Here is a 15,851-nt window from a genome sequence, read left to right as displayed (position 1 = left end):
AAGTGGGGAGCTGGGTGGAGGGCAGGGAGGAAGGGCCGAGACTGTGCCCAGCAGGCAGGCGCCCTCCTGTCTCCAGATGGACACCGCCACGTGCCCACCCAGGAGCAGGCAGGCTGGCCGGGCCCCGGGGGCAGGGCTCCAAGCTCCCAGGTCCCACTCACTCCCGGGGTCTCCAAGGAGGCAAATCACACAGGCAGCAGTATCGGGGAGTTCAAAACGTTTCATTTGAACCCAGCCCCCCGCCTCGACTGTCTAGGATGTCAGCATCCCTCCCAGCTGGGCCGTGCCCCCGCCACTCCACAGGCGGGACAGCCTCCGGGGCAGACGGCCCCCCCACTGCTGGCCAGGGGCGGCTGGGCGTCGGCTCTGAGTGCTGGCCCTGCCTGCCTTGGTGCTCCCGGAGACCACCAGTGGACCAGGCATGCAGTCGGGCTGCGGCCCGGGCTCACATCACAGCCTCCATATGCAGGATCCTCAGGGCCTCGGAGATCTGGGCGCTGGTGTCCATCTGGCCATACATGCCCACCAGGAAGGCCCGGTGCAGCAGCACGGCTGCATGCTCTGGGGACAGACGAAGACCCTGTCAGGATGCGCTGCCCTGACATCCTGGCCACGGCGGCCAGGTCATCAGGCAGCTCTCAGAAGTGGAGCCTCTGGTCTTTCCCCGAGAGCCCGGCCCCGGGTACCGAGGCCTCCGGGGGCACCAGGGCCTGGGTGGGTGGGGTCGGGGCGGACTCACCCTGGCAGAGGAGGGTGTACTCCGGCAGGTTCCGGAGGGCCGTCTGTGCCACTTCAAAGTCCCGGCTGCCCAGGCAGTACATGAATGTGGGCAGGAAGTCAGCTGCGATGCTGAAAGAGCCACGTGCTCAGGTTGGCGCCTCCCCCCGTGCCAAGACGGCCAAGGCCCCGACGCCTCCCCAGAGCCCCGTGCCGGGCCCCACCGGACAGGAGGAGCGGGAGGCCTGGCCCAGGGCACCGGGCAGCCCGTGGTGGCAGGTGACGCCGGCTCACCTGGGGTTGCTCTGGATGGAGCGCAGGGCCAGGCTGAAGGCCAGGCTGCGGCAGGACTCCTCAGCTGAGCTCATCAGCCGCTGCAGACTGGTCTGCGGGGGCGGGCGCGGCGTCAGCAGGGCCACCCTCCCGTCCAGGGGACCCCACTCCCTAAGCCCCCAGCCCCCTCAACACCCCCGTCGCTGGGCCCTGGGACCTCAGGCCCCATGAAGCACACAGGAGCTCCAGCGCAGAGCGGAGGAGCGGGCCACCTCAGTTCTGGGCGGGACTGTGGGCATCTGGGGCGGGGCCGGGGTCTGACGTGGCGCCCGCCCCCGAAGCCCAGCCGCTGAGGGCTGAGCGGGGGGCACAGCAGGAAGGAGGGTGGGGGCGGCGTCCCTGTCCGGGGCCCAGCGTGGCTTTGCCCTCCTGCCCCAGCCTCTGACACGTGTCCCAGTTCCTCCAGGCACGTGGCAGCTCCCGCACCGAGAAGAAGCCCAGGATCTCGGGTCTCCGCCGGGACATCTCATCCAGGTCGCTCAGAACCTCCAACAGATCTAAAATGGGTAGAAAGCGTGTTGTGAGGGCAAGGCTGCAGCTGCTGGGCTCAGGGGCGAACCTGTCCCCCACGCAGCCCAGAGGCTAGAGGGGTGGAGTGCCGGGGCCAGAGCCCGCTGCCCCGCAGCACACCTGCCGGGCAGGGACCCCGGCCCGGCCTCAGCACAGGCTCTGGCGGAGGAACCTGGTTCTACAGGTGCAGCACGGCTGCGCATAACATCAGCGCCACTGCCTCCTGCAGCTTCCACAGCACCCCTAGTGCTTGCTCAGGCCAGGGGGCCCCCAGCACCTCGGGACGGAAAGCACTGGGGGTTCCGCTGCCTTCCCAACTACCGAGCCAGCGACCCCAAACCGGAGGTGCTGAGGGGCCCACGGATCTGCATCTGCACCACGCTCCCCAAATGTCTGCCCTGGCTGCCCCGAAGCCACACTGCAGAAACATGGTCCTGCCCCTCCCCGCAGGTGGCCACCCAGGCCCTCGGCTCCCCCGCAGGGGACCAGGGGCTGTCGGCCAGCTCCCCACCAGGCCCTTCTTCCTCGGTACCCACGGGGACTCCAGGGGGCTCCCCAGCGCCACTGGCCAGCAGAGGAGCCGCCCCCAGTCTCCAGCCCCGCTTCTCCCCCCGACCCCCTCTCTACCCACCCCTATTCCCACTCTGAGGAAAGAGCCCAGCCCCTCCCGGGACCTGGCAGGGGCCCTGCTGTCTTCTGGATGCCCCACCCAGGAGAAGCCTGGACGGCCAAGGGCCGCTGTGGGACCCAGGATGCCGGAGGGACAGAAAGGGAGGCCACCACCCACCGCGGGGCCGACCGGGCCTGGGGGAGCCAAACTCCCAAACTTACCCTCGACCGTCTGGCCCCGGGAAAGCCTCTTCACATAGGGGGCCATTTCAGCTGCAGTCAGAGGGGTGAAGAGGGAGATGCTGACCAGAGGCAGGGGACCAGCCGAGCTCTCGTCTGCAAGACAAGAGGCCAGTGCTGTCAGGTGGAGACGTGGACGGCCCGCCCCAGGCCACTGTCCAGAGGACCTGAGAGCCCCGGACACACTCGACACCGAGGCCGCAGGATCCATGTGTGTAAGCGAGGGGCAGCCTTGCTGAGCAGTGCCCGGAATCACACCAGACCCCCAAAGATGCGGCCCCTGCCCTGGGCTGAGCACGGTGCCTGGTACACAACGGGTGCCCAATAAATGCGCTGAAACGATGAGCCTGCTGGGAGCTGCCTGGGAGACGCGGCCCTTCTCTCTCGAGCCTCTCACCCAGCACACTGTGCACGTGGCCTTCCCTGCGGCCCCGGCACACAGCAGGTGCTCGATAAACGCGCCTGCGTGCAGAGCGCTGTGCTAGGCGCATCCGTGGACGGCCGAGAGTCACGCTCAACACCAGCGACTTGGCAAACCCAGGCCAGAATGGCCGTGAAGGGCCAGCATTGGACCTGGGCCCCCGGGGCACTCGGCCCATTCACAAATCCACCGCGTGCCCGCTAGACACAATGCTGCAGGTGCTGGGTCGCCCCACTGTAGAGGCCACAGGATGGGGACGGGGACGAGGACAGAGAACAGAGGGACCTGGTTGGACCCACAGAGAGCAGGTGCTGTAGGTCACGCTGGCCACAACATGACTCGGTGCTTTGCGCGTGTCACGGACCCGGGGCCAACGATGCCCGAGGGACGCCCAGGGCAGTCCAGCCTGCAGCCCCGGCCCCACTCACCCTCGCCCTCCTCGTCCAGGCCTCGGTCGGCCCTGCCGTCCCTGCTGGGAAGGCTCAGCCCCGCCAAGAGTGACTTGAGCATCACCAGGTCACTGCTGTCGAAGGATAGGTCACTGGGGGAGCAAGGTTCTCCGTGAGGACCATGCCACAGGTGGGAGGCAAGCAGGGCCCCGTGGGCAGGGGCTCAAGAGGTGCCCCGGGGGCCGAGGGAGGAGGACGCCAGCTCAGCATGGCCCCGGCGCAGACCCAGCATCTACAGCCCTGCCGCCCTGGGCCCCGGCACCGTGGGCAGTGTCCATCCTCGCCACCATGCCCCTTGGGAGCTCCCAGCCCTGCGCGCCACCACGACGGGACCCCGGCCGGAGAGGAGCCGTGCCAGACGTGCGCACTCACTGGAGCGCGTCAGAGTGTTTCTGCAGGAAGGCGACGGCGGCCGGGGCGTTGCACGTGATATACTTGTGGGTGAACTGCACGAACTTGCTGATGAAGGGGGCCAGGTGGCGGGAGGACTTCCTGTAGTTCTGCAAAGGGAAGCGCAAGGGGGGGAGCATTCAGGGCCTGAAGCATCCCCTGTCTTGCCTGCATCGTTCCCCCTGGAGCCTCACAGTACAGAGCCTGGACACCACCAACACGCTGCCCTCTGCCGGGCAGCATGTTAAGGTCCCTAAGGGTCAGGAGTGACCTTGTCCCTCATGAACCCTGAGGAGCATGGGGTCTCCCCAGGCATATGAGCAGCTGGGGGCCTTCCCCGGGTGAAGCTATCCGGCAGGCAGGTGGCCTGGCCCTGCCCCTGATGCAGCCGAGGGGCTGTGCCCTCACCCAGCCGCCTCAGGTGGACAAGGGGACGGACCCTCAGTCCTGGTCAGAAAGACCGGGGCTGCCAGAGTCGTGGGAGCAGGAGGGGGACGAGCCGAATGGGGAGAGAATTCAGAATGGTGAGGGAGCAGGCAGGGCGAGCAGGGTCACCGGCTGAGAAGGGCGCAGGGAGAGGGACCAGGGCACCCGACCCCTGGGGACTCCTGGGGCCCAGCATCCGGAGGGTGGGCGGGGCACCCACCAGCAGCAGGCGGAGAAAGGAGAGCAGGCAGTCCCACAGCGCCCCCTGGTGCTCGCTCTGGAACACCCGCGGCTGCAGCAGCTCCAGGATGCCCAGCACGTGCAGGAAGAAGGTCAGGTGGTTCTGCTGCCGGAACTCCTGGAAGTTGAGGTGGTTGCGGCCGTGCAGGAGGGCAGCGATCATGGGCAGGTGCCTGGGGGCGACGCGTGCGCTCGGTGGTCCTGGGCCGTCTCCCGCAGCCCCCCTCCCCCCGCCCCCCGCGGGCCGACATCAACTTGCACTTGGAGACCACCCGGAGCCCGCTAACCCCCACCGTGATGTTCTGGGCCACTCACCTGACCCCCCCTTTCCCGCGTCCACCAGGCCCCTCCCCCCGAGACTCAGCTTAGTCAGGAAGCAGCCGAGGCCCTGGCTGCCCGTGACGACACCACCAGTGTCCGTCCACCCGCTCTTAGCCGCAGAGCCCGCCTCAAAGGAACGCCTGGTGTGGGAGCCGCTCCAGGCTGGGGCGGGGAGGGCACCCTGCCGGCGAGCTTTGCCCACTCGGGCTGCAGGCGGGGCAGGCCAGGCGGTACCTCAGCAGCAGGATGGGGTGGGCCACAGCCAGCTTCCGACAGGCCATGCTGGCGTCGGCCACTCGGTTCTCGGCCGCCCGGGAGTCACTGGTGTCCGCGAGGAGGGTGATGAAGCGGTGAATGAGGGCGTCCAGCTGAGAGGGACGGGGGTGGTCAGAGCCGGGGCCGCCTGCAGCCCTCGCACCCTACCTGCCCGCCCCCCGCCGAGTCTGCTGCCCGCCACTGCAGGGGCTACGATGGGGCTCACCGGGCAGCGTGCGCACCCCTGCTCCAAGGTCCCCGGACCCCAAGGCCCTGGCATGGTCCCTAAGGACCTACGCAGTGACCCAGAGAAACCTGTTCTCTCAGTGCTTTCTGATGCTCCTGGGGGTCAAACAGGCCGTGGCCAGAGCTCCCAGCCAATCTCAACACTTGGTGTGTGAGGTCACCCTCTCCACACAAACAGAATAAAAGCTCTACATTAACTCGGATGAGAAAAACCAACCTTACAAATAAAGCATAATTTTAGGTGTGTAAAACAAGGAACACACAGAAGTGGAAGGAAGCACAACTGGGAAAACATCAACTTCCCTCCCCGTCCCGAGAAGCAGGGCAGGCGGCAGATCCGACTCCAGGGTCCAGCCCAGGGAACGTGGGCAGGGGGCCCACCAGACCCCCTGCCCCCGCCATCACCCAAGGGAGGTGAAGGCAGATGCCACGCAGACCCGCACACGGAGGCCCCACGCTGGGCCAAAGGCCGGTGCCACGGCAGGCAGCCAGGAAGGGATGGGGGTGCTGGGACGCATGCGACACCGTCATACACGCACCACGCGGCCTGTTGTAGTCAACGGTCCCTTATCAGGGAACGAGGGGGACACCCACTCTCCTCTGCTCCACACCCAGAGGACTTCTTGGAGGAGGAAAAGATCGTTTCCAGACCCTTCGAGAGGTCGGACAGGCAAGGGTGGCAGGGCAGGCTCTGCCCTCAGACATGCCATCGACACTCACCAGGTGCCTTTTTTGTCTTTAGATCTGAGAAAAAGCATTTCTCTACCTCCCAGTTGGCGTTTCTACCTCCAAGTGAAGGACAAAGGCGGCCCGATGACCCCGTAGGGCTTTACCTTGCAGACGCTGCTGCCGGCGGCCCCTTCGCTGTGCAGCAAGACGTCAGGCACAGGCACCCGGAGGTCTGGCCGCTGCAGGTAGAGGTGCACGAGCAGGTCTCGGCAACGCCTGCCCAACACGCTGCGAGAGACCAGAGACCAGACTCGGGGTGGCCGTGGGACCAGGGAGCCGCTGTTCCCACTGCGGGCTGCGTGCAGAGCTGGTGTGCCAGGCCCCTCACCCCTACCCCACCCCCACTGGCGGCCTGGGCTCATTCCCACGGTGCTCATATCTGAGCCACGGCCTCCCATCACACAGGCAAGGGGACAGGCGGGGGCTCCGGAGCCCGGGGTCCAACACCCTCACCTGTCAGCCCACTGCTGGATGCAGCTCGTCAGGTGCACCGCCACCTTCCTGATGCCCTCATCGTCACCACGGCAGCAACTGAGCAGCAGGGGCAGCCGGGCCTGGAGAAGGCTGCAGGCGCTGGTGTCCCCGTCCTGGCTCCTGGTCTCTGCCTCTGCCAGGATCAGCTCCACCAGGCCGATGAGCTCCGGGGCCTGGACCCGCAGCACCAACTCCTCCCGCCGCTTCTGCAGCCGGGCACCACCAGTCAGGCCCGGGCGCGATGGGCGCGCCCGCGTCTCACCATGTCCACCCGCCACCCCACCCTGCGGGCAGGGGACACCCCAAAACCTGCCTGAGGGGTACGCTGGTCCCTGCCCTGCCAGATTCGAGGAATGTGGATGCAGGCCCAGAGGAAGTCCAGGGAGGCCGAGGGGTCAAACCTGGAGGAAGCGAGACGGCTTGGCTGAGCACGAGGCACGTCTCCAGGCAGAGGGAGGCAGGGGATGGGGCGAGACGCTCCCTGCCGGCCGAGGGCCCAGGTCAGCTGTCAGGGGACGCGGGCTGCCCCACCTGACCTCTCTGCAGCTCACGGTGGCAAAGCTAAGGTCGGCCCCGCCCCACCCCACGCTTGCAGCCGCGCACGGGGGCCTCTGGTGCCCCCGCAGCACAGCACGGACGCCAGCCATTCACACGACCGGAGGACAATGAACCCGACTGTCTGCTTGCTGGTCACCCAGAGAAGGGACACCGGGCCAGGCAAGAAAGCCCCGGTTCCTGAGGAAGCCGGGGGGGAAGGGTGCTGGATCAGATCCCCCCAAGGCCCCCGACGCTGCCCTCTGAACTCGGCTCCCGGAGGAGTCTGGGCAGGGCGGCTGCCACATGGCACCCCAAGGCCCACACAGCCTGCGGCAGGAACAGACCTGCCGGTGGGGGACAGGGGTCTGGGGGACTCACCTCTCCTCCCGGCTCTTGCCCAGCAGGACATGGATACACTGGTGCAGCGTGGGCCAGCCGGACTGGTGCGTGAGTAGGGCTAAGAGGTAGGGTCGGAAAGACGGCACCTGCGGCCCGGGAGGGCCTTTGCCCTGGGGAGGGAGGAAACCTGGGATGGTCCCCGCCGGGCTGATAGCTCTGCCGGGTAGCGTCAGCAGATGACAGCCCACGTGTGCCGGCACAGAGCAGAGGAAAGTGTCCGTTTCGAGGCAGATCCGAGGCTCCCGCCCGGGAAGCCACCCAGCCCGGCCGGTCACTCCGCAGATTAAACACGGGCTGAACTGAATCCACTCCTCAGAGACCAGGAGGCACGCGAGCAAAACCCTGGGCGTGGGAACGCCTGGGCGGGCGGGGGGCACGGGAGCGTGACCGCCGCTCTCAGAAGCGCAGACCCGCCAGCGCGCGGCGGGATCACGGGCAGGTGTTGCCCAGCCCCTCCCCCGCAACCTGGTCAGTGTCTCCTCACCTTCCCCATGGCCAGATGAGCTGGGGGACCCCGCCACCCCCGCAGAGCCCTGACGTGGGCTCCGACCCCTCAGAGGACCCCACCCCTCGTCAGGGGGTGCTGAGCTCCACTCCCCCTACCGCCTCGTGCCCTGTGAGGACCTGAGCCCACAAAGGACCAACCCACCCCCCGCCCGCCCGCCTGCCTCCGTGACCAGATCTGGCCAGTTGTGGTGACCCGCTCAGAGGAAACGTGGGACCTGTCTGGCCACTGAGACCCAGGCCTCGGATCTGCTGGAAGCGACAGAGAGGCAGCCCCCCCTGGGGATGCCGGGTGGACTGTGGCCCAGGGCGCCGGGTCTGAGCGAGGCCCACCTTGCTCTGGGAGAACAGCAGCCGCTGCTGCAGGTCAGGGCAGCTGCTGATCACCTCGGGGTCCAGCATCTCCAGCCAGTCGACGAGGAGCCCCGAGCAGGGGCCCAGCCGCACAGCCTCCAGGCTGCAGGGAAGGTGGGTGGGCTCAGACGCGGCCGGCCAGGGCCGCCCCCCGCTCCCCCTCCCAGCTGGCCACCGCCCCGCCGGCTCACCTGCAGCCGTCAGAGTCCTGCTTCCCCAGGGCCGGGGGCTCCCCCTTCTCCTGCAGCAGCAGTGAGCTCACCACGGCCACGGGCCCCGAGGCCGGGAAGGCGGAGGCCGCGGAGAAGAGTGCGGCCAGCAGCTCCTCCAGGTGAGGCGACCTCACGGCGATCAGACCCCGGAGGACTGAGTGGGGCAGAGAGGGCACCTGTGTCACTCCAGCTCAGGGGGCCACCGGACTCCAGGACAGACAGCCCCGCCCCCGGGCCCTGTTCTGGGGGCGCCCAGGAGAGGGACCTGTGTGCGAGGCGGGGTCTTTGTGGCGCCCGGGGCCCGAGTACCTTTGCTGATAAGGTCGGGCTCCACGTCACACCCCTCCCCAGACTTGAGGGTGGCGGCGATGGCGCGGATGGTGGAGCTGACCACTTCCGGGTCCCCGCGGAACGTCAGGGCCTCTGCCAGGTGCAGGAACCCGCTCCGCACTGCAGGAGAGCGCCGTGTGACCCACAGGACTCCTGCCAGGGGTGCCGGGCAGGCGACTCCCCTCGGTTCCCACACGTACGCTCCCCTCTGGGGGGCCTCCCCAGTGCCCCGACCCCCAAACCGCTGGGCCCCACTCACCCCAACGCCACCCGGGACCCCTCTGGGAACAAGGCCCTGGTCCCCCTGACGCGACGGCAGAGAGCCCAGGACCCCCGCCGGCACCATCAACCCCGTCTCACCATCGCTGATCCGGCGTCGTGCCGAGTACTGGGCGGCAAACAGCTTGAGCTGGGCCTGCAGGGGCCCGGCCTCCACGGCGGGGCTGTCCAGCCACTGCAGGGTCTGCACGAGCACTTTGAGGAAGCGCGACGAGAAGCCGGTGTCCTGGGGCACGCAGCGCTGGGGACAGCGCAGCACGGCTCAGACAGGGCCGGGGCCGGGCGGAGCCGTCCCGCCTGCCACAGCAGGGGCCCCTCCAGCGCCCGTCCCCGCAGCCCGCAAGGGGTCTGCTGCCGCCCGTCCCCACGGGGCGCAGAGAGAAAACGATCGAGGAGGTAGTACGCACGTGGGCACACACAGGGGCAGGTAAGGTGAACGTGGCAGAACTACTGAACCCAGGTGGTGGATGCGGTGAAAGCCCAACACGCTCCCGCCCTGCTCACGGGAAGTTTCTGTCATAGAAGCCGGGGATCTATCCCCAGAACCACAGCAAAAGCTGCGTCTCTTCATTTAGGAGCAAGAGCCGAGGCCCACAGGACAGCATCAGGACACCCAGTCAGCCGGGGCCCAAGCAGGCCTGGCCACAGAAGCCCCGAGCCCAGGGGGACGGGACAGGGGACAGAAGCCTTGGCCGCACGAGGCAGAGCCCGGGCGCGGGGACTCGAGGAGCGAGGCGCAGGGCTGTGCCAGGGCCTACCTGGTACTGGCAGAGCTGGCGCATCAGAGGGCAGGCGAGGAAGTGGTTCTGGTGCATGACCATGACCAGGGCACCGCCGTGCGGGGAGTTCAGCAGGGTGGAGAGGGCCTGCAGGAGGCGCACCGCGACGCCCGGCACCTCGGGGCTCCCCTGGCGGACTCGCGCCAGCTCCCGGCCCAGGGCCTGCTGCAGCGCCAGGGCTACAGGGCGCGCGCTGGAGCTCTGCCACCGCGGGCTCGGGCTCAGCGGGAAGATCTGGTGAAAGGCGGCCATCAGGACCGCGCGGCTGGCAGGTGGGGCCTTCCCCGAAGAGCCCTCCTCTCACCCCGCACCCCGACCCCACGGAGGCTGCCGGCAGTTGGCACTGGCGTGCCCGGTCCCCAGCAGACTCTCCAGAGGGGCATGGGGTAGGGGCCAAGGACTGGGACGAGGCCCGTGGCAACAGGCCCAGGAAAGAGCGGTGGACCTGTGCACACACGTGCGCATACAGGTGTGTAAGCGTAAAGACGGAAACTGCGCACAGCTGCTCCGCAGCGCCTGTCACTGTGAGGAGGGGGCGAGAACACACGTGCCCAGGGAACCCCTGGCCATGGATTCCAGGCGGGAGGAGGGACCGGGGAGGGAGGGTGTCCCGTACCTGCAGGAGCATGCCGGCCAGGTCGTCCTCGGGGCCCAGAACCCGCACCTGTGTCACGGCCCGGGTCCTGCCCTGGCCCGGTGGCTGCTCTGGGCTGCTTTTGGGTTTCGGCGCCTCCGTGCTGTCTGCAGGGAAGGAGGAGCAGGTCGGCTGAGAAGCCATCACGGCCAGCTGTGGCGGGGACCTTGCCAACCAAGGCCAGGCTCGCCCGGCGGCCCACCGCCCCGACAGGAGCTGGCTCACAGGCCCTGCAGAGGGCTCTCACCCCGGGACCCCCAGCCTCGCCAGGCCTGCCGAGGCCCACGAGGAACAGGGCCCGTAAACAGAAGCCCGGACGCCGGCCAGAAGCAAACGCTTCCCGAATGGCCGTGCGAGCCGGGATGGGTGGGTACCTCGCCGGGCGGGCAGGGAGGCTGTCAGCAGGGAGTGGAAAGTCTGGCCTCCGGACGCCCCTCGCTCGTGCTGGACCTCGACCAGGTGAGCCATGTAATCTGCGGGGGGGCAGCCACGGGTAAACACGGGCCCCCAGGGAGGAGGGAAGCCCTCCGCACAGTGCCCACAGAGCTCCAAGCCTCCCCAGGACCCGGGAAGCTGGGCGACAGGGTCTTTCCGCAGAGAATCAGGCAGCGCCCACAGCTCCCTCCACCCTCCAACCCGAGGGGTGGCCGCAGCTCCACCTTCCTGCTCGCAGCCCGTCCCGGGGCTGTTCCACGCCACCCGCAGCCTGGCTCCCCGACCGCAGCCCCGCGGCGGGCCCGGGGCGCCCGGCCGAGGACCCCGGCTCTCACTCTTGTCCATGATGTTCTGCTCCAGGGTCTGGGGGTCGTGGGCCACCGCCTGGTCCAGGTACTGGAGAAGTTTGCTCATGCTGGACACGGGGATGCCGAAGGACTGCACGAACAGCAGCAGCTGCTGGGGCTCCAGGTCCTGCAGGGCTGAGGGCGGCTCTCACTCAGTGACCGCCGCCAGGTGACCCTGGCCCGCGGGGCCTGGCGGGGCACAGGGCCCAGAGGGCAGCTCCAAGTGTGGCTGGTGGGTCCTCAGGCCCCCCACCCTACATCCTGAGGCTGCGGGCCAGCCCTGCGCTCCCTCCAGCTCAGAGTCAAGGCTCCCCTGAGCGTGTCCTGCTGCACTTCCCAAGCCAACCCACCCTCCAGCCAAGACACCCCCCAAACTGCCCGGCCTGCCACCCCCGCTGGATACCACGCTGACCACCGCCGGATGCCCTTCCTCCTTGCTGCAGGCTGCCCAAGGCCACTCTGCGTCCCAGAACCAGCTCCGAGGCCCCAGCCCCTCCTCCTCCCCTCCGAATTCCTGGACCACTTGGTCTTCGTTCCTCCTCCAGCACCGCTTCTCACTGGAGGCCCTCGGCCTCCCCGCCGGACCACAAGGGCTTGCGGGCAGCTGTCAGCGCACTGACAGATCCACAAACGTCTGCTGAATAACAGACGCCCCGGAACCCACCAGAGGCCCCCGAGCTGTCCTCTCTCATCGGCAACAGCTAGAACACACGCCCAGGCCCGCAGCAGAAGGCAAGACCTGGTCCTCCCCGCCCGAGCCCCGCCCAGGCCATACCGGCGTCCACCAGGCGCGGGACCTCCGAGCGGATCATGCGCAACTTCAGCCAGTCGGGCAGCAGCAGCGCCTCTTCCGAAGTGTCCACCAGGAAGGCCGTGGGCAGGGGCTTCTTCTCTGGGAACCAGATGTCCAGCAGCGCCTGGAACTCGCCGTCACCAGCTTCGGGAGAGACAATAGGGCAAGCACCAGGGCCGGCTCAGCGAGGCCTTCCCAGACCTCGCCACCCTAGGAGCTCCGGCCGCACCGAAGGCTGAAGGCCGAGGCCAGCGCGTCCTCGGTTTATAGGTGCAAACTGGGGCTTCAGAGGATGGAGAAGAATCTACCAAGAGCTGAGCGCGGCCCAGCGGCAGAGGCTTTGCGCAGTTGACTTGTGTAATCCTCACAATCGCGGCATCGCCCCGTCCCAGTCGAGGAAACGGAGGTGCAGAGCTGGCCAGGCCGCCCAGGGGACGGTGTGAGGCTGGGGCCATCACGCTCTCTGGGTTCTGTGGGCTTGGCCAAACCGGCTCCTTCCAGGGCTCAGGCTGCACAAAGCCCCGGGCAGCCAGTAGGCCAGGCCGGCATAAGGTCAGCCTCCCCTGGACACAAGTAAGTGGCAGAGCAGCCCACGGCGTCAGCCACGAGGAGGGAAGGAGAGGCTGCCAGGCCGAGAGGTCTCAGGAGGCCGGAGGATCAGCTGGCTCTGGACACAGCCCACGGCCAACGAGTCGAGGGCCACACCCCAGGCCTGTGGAGAGGACCTGGAGCTCACTGCTCTGGGCACCAGTGTCCCCTCAGCTGGGCAGCCCCACGTGGACACCTCCACCTCCAAAAGCCACAGTGCAAAGAGGAGCAGGCACCGAGGTGCCAGCAACGCCCACGTGCATCTCATGACGACAGGACAGCGTGTGGGCCGAGGCGGCACAGAGTTTGGAAACCCCCAGCCCGTGGATCGGAAGGGCCGGCGGTGCCCGGGGTCCCGCCACGTGGAGGCTCTCGCGCGCGCCCCCAGGACGGGCAGGGAAGGGTACCTACCCCCATGGGAGACCCAGGCCCCACCGCTCACGGGCTGCTCACCGCGGGGCGGGCCCAGCGTCAGGAGGATGACCATGGCGTGGACCACCAGGATGTGCATGGTGGCCGTCTCCCCGCTAGTCCAGCGCAGGAAGACCTGGTCTTGCGACTCCGACTGGAGGCAGAGGAAGGGGGTGAGCGGGCCGAGGCGAGGGCCGCGGGGGCCGGCCCAGGGCGCCCGCCCGCCTTACCCAGCTGTAGACCTCCTCGCCCTCCTTGCTCTTGCGCATGCGCTGCACGTAGCGGGAGAAGATGGAGAGCAGGGCGGCCAGCACGGCGTCCGACTCGGCGCTGCAGGAGCGCTTGGAGAAGAGGTGGGACATGATGGTGGAGCGCTCCACGATGAGCCGGGCCACGTCCTGGGGGAGCATGGCGTCAGAGGGCGCGGGGCCCTCCTCCAGTCGTGCCTGGCCGACGGCCCCGTCCCCTCGGAAGGCCGCCCCGATGCTACGTCCGCTCTGCACAACCACCACCCCCCGACACCGGGCAGCAGACCGATGACGGATGGAAGGGCCCCACACGCAGAGCCCCGCAGCCGCGCAGGGCTGTCAACTGCCAAGCGGGCGGGAGGGGCAGCAAGAAGTGACAGGCTCCCTGGAGAGGGCCGGCCCCGCACGGAGAGGAGAGCGAGCCATGGGGCAAGGCGCCATCTGCCCTCGAGCGACAGTATCACACGCTTCTCGAGACCCGAAGGGAAAGGCCGTCTGCGAACAGCCGGACACCACGTTTACTTGAAACCCGCAGCAGTGACGCGGGGCAGGCTGGCCCCTGGACCAGACTCAGAAGGGCGAGGGCTCCAGCCCGGACTTTTATTACTGTCCAGCCCCTCGACGAGGAACCCAGGCTTGGACAGAATCCCCCTGCACACCGACCTCTGTCTTCAGCCCGTTCCCTCACTCCCTCCACTCACGCATTCTACAAAGACCCAAGGCCTCCAGAACCTCCGTCACTGTCAGCCGACCCGCTAAGGGGAGCGAGGTCAGAAGAAGGACGGCCGGAAAAGAGCAAGACGAAGTAGAAAACGGGCATGTGCTCAGCTCACAGGGCCTCCCCGGCAGGGGGCGGGATGCGGGCCCCAGCCGCAGACTCCTGGGCTGGCCTCCTGCCCCTTGGCCTCCCGGGTTGGCCAAGCCACACCTCCCCCAGCCCAGATCCACAGAGGCAACCAGGCCTGGATGATCACAAGGGCACTGGGGGCTCCTGCCCTCGACCCCTGCTCCGGACAGAAGGTCACCGGCAAGGCAGCTGGGCACTCAGAGCCCACAGCCGAGGGGTGGCCCCGCTGGCCCCGCATCCCGGCTGGGCTGGCCAGGGTCCCCCAGCCCCGCCCCCAGCCCCGCCCCCCTCACCAGGGCCAGGTCGCTGTGCTGGCTCTGCTCCTCCACGGGCGTGTGCTGGGACAGGTAGACCAGGTAGGCGCTGATGGTCTGCGGGTCCGTCTCCATGTGGATGGCCTGGGGATTGGGGGTGGGGAAGGCGTGTGAGCGCACGCCCCGGCAGGGCTGCCCGCCGCCCGCCCTGCGGCCCCTCACCTGCTGCAGCGCCAGGGCGGTGGTGGTCCTGACGCTGTCGAACAGAGGCAACCTGGGCAGGTCTCGCAGCAGCCACTGGTAGCCCTGCAGCGCGTCCGAGTCGCCGGAGTCCTCCTCCATGGGGGGCTCCTTCTCCTCCCCGTCCCGCAGGCTGCCCTCCGAGAGCACCAGGGACAGGCCCTGCAAGCAGACATGCGCCCGGTCTCGGGGTCACCCACTCCCTCACAGCCCCGCGCGAGGGGGCCGCTTCCTGGCAGAGACGTGGTGCGCTCAGAGCTGCCACGACTGGGGCGGAAGGAGCGCTACCGGCTCCCCTGGAAAACCGTCGCCAGCACCTCGGGAAGCACGGCAGGACGGCGACTGAGTTGCTCTCGGGACGTTTCCCATTACCACCGAGGGAGGGGGCCCAGACAGGGAAAAAGGGCTCTGAGCCCTGCACGGGTTATGACTGCGCCCTTTCTGTGCCCGAAAGTCAGCTAGGATAAAAGTCTGGGTGAGTAGAGATGCTCATCGTAACAAAAGAGGAGAGAACCGTGCCGGGGCGAGCAGGGAGCGCGGGGAGAGCGGGCCGAGGCCGGCCGCCGCACCTTCATGGCCAGCACCCGGGACGCCAGCTGGGAGGAGCCGAGGCGCCGCAGAAAGTAGTCCAGCACCTCGCACGTGGTCTGCTCGTCGGCCCTGGGGCCCAGCAGCAGGTCCTGCAGGCGGCCCAGCAGCTGCCGCTGCTTCTGCTGCCTCTGCAGGGACAGGGGGCCTCAGGGTGGGCCTCCAGGGCCGGTGGGCTGGGCCGGGGCTGGGGGTGGGGCCGGGGCGGGGCCGGGGGCGGGGACAGGGCGGGGCGCCGACCTGCCGCTTCTTGGCCTTCTGCTCTTTGCTCTCGCCCTCCTCCTCCTCCTCCCCGGAGGCGGGCTCGTCGGCAGCGTCGTGCAGCAGGAACTCGCACAGGCACTGCACGGGCAGCACGTCCAGGGAGCCCTCGCTGGACTGCACCAGGTCGGCCAGCCAGGGCATGGACTGGGAGGAGGCCTGGGCAGGGCGGCAGCCACGCGGCTCTTTCCGGTTAATCCTGCCGCGGCCCCTCCCGACCCACCTGCCCGCCATCCAGCGGGGACTCCCGAGGCGGCCCTGTGTGCGCCCCGCCGGCAACGTGCCACGGCCGCCAGCTGTGCTGGGAGCGATGTGCACGCCCAGGAGCCCGTCGCCATGTAGCCCTGTCTCTGGGTGTGCCCTCTTCTGGCCACGGTCTCATCTAACGGCACAGCCCACTGATGCCCCTAGAAGGTTCCCTGCCCGCCCGCCCGCCTGCAGCCAGCCTCCT

At 68.5% G+C, this 15,851-nt stretch overlaps 1 protein-coding gene across 2 annotated transcripts in view; it reads right to left on the bottom strand.

The window, feature by feature from the left end:
• Positions 1–202: 202 nt before the first annotated feature.
• INTS1 (integrator complex subunit 1) overlaps positions 203–15,851 on the bottom strand; it is a 29,212-nt gene continuing 13,563 nt past the window's right edge. Inside the window, exons 20-47 of one of the 2 annotated variants that reach the window (XM_061210062.1) lie at positions 15,380–15,559; positions 15,121–15,270; positions 14,534–14,713; positions 14,351–14,455; positions 13,193–13,360; positions 12,963–13,116; positions 11,946–12,107; positions 11,159–11,305; positions 10,763–10,861; positions 10,371–10,495; positions 9,734–9,988; positions 9,057–9,216; positions 8,676–8,816; positions 8,346–8,520; positions 8,134–8,257; positions 7,276–7,406; positions 6,674–6,761; positions 6,340–6,566; positions 5,991–6,114; positions 4,891–5,024; positions 4,316–4,508; positions 3,652–3,779; positions 3,259–3,371; positions 2,392–2,505; positions 1,477–1,547; positions 1,012–1,103; positions 740–849; positions 203–561 (exon numbers count right to left, since the gene is read on the bottom strand). In XM_061210062.1, coding sequence (XP_061066045.1) covers positions 446–561; positions 740–849; positions 1,012–1,103; positions 1,477–1,547; positions 2,392–2,505; positions 3,259–3,371; positions 3,652–3,779; positions 4,316–4,508; positions 4,891–5,024; positions 5,991–6,114; positions 6,340–6,566; positions 6,674–6,761; positions 7,276–7,406; positions 8,134–8,257; positions 8,346–8,520; positions 8,676–8,816; positions 9,057–9,216; positions 9,734–9,988; positions 10,371–10,495; positions 10,763–10,861; positions 11,159–11,305; positions 11,946–12,107; positions 12,963–13,116; positions 13,193–13,360; positions 14,351–14,455; positions 14,534–14,713; positions 15,121–15,270; positions 15,380–15,559 — 3,966 coding nt within the window. In that variant the 3' untranslated portion in view covers positions 203–445. The remainder of the gene's footprint in view (positions 562–739; positions 850–1,011; positions 1,104–1,476; positions 1,548–2,391; positions 2,506–3,258; positions 3,372–3,651; positions 3,780–4,315; positions 4,509–4,890; positions 5,025–5,990; positions 6,115–6,339; positions 6,567–6,673; positions 6,762–7,275; positions 7,407–8,133; positions 8,258–8,345; positions 8,521–8,675; positions 8,817–9,056; positions 9,217–9,733; positions 9,989–10,370; positions 10,496–10,762; positions 10,862–11,158; positions 11,306–11,945; positions 12,108–12,962; positions 13,117–13,192; positions 13,361–14,350; positions 14,456–14,533; positions 14,714–15,120; positions 15,271–15,379; positions 15,560–15,851) is intronic. The other variant, XM_061210063.1, reaches the window with a different exon arrangement.

This window comes from Eubalaena glacialis, chromosome 13 (assembly GCF_028564815.1).
Source record: "Eubalaena glacialis isolate mEubGla1 chromosome 13, mEubGla1.1.hap2.+ XY, whole genome shotgun sequence".
Lineage (NCBI taxonomy): Eukaryota > Metazoa > Chordata > Mammalia > Artiodactyla > Balaenidae > Eubalaena > Eubalaena glacialis.
This window is presented reverse-complemented; position numbering and strand designations above follow the sequence as displayed.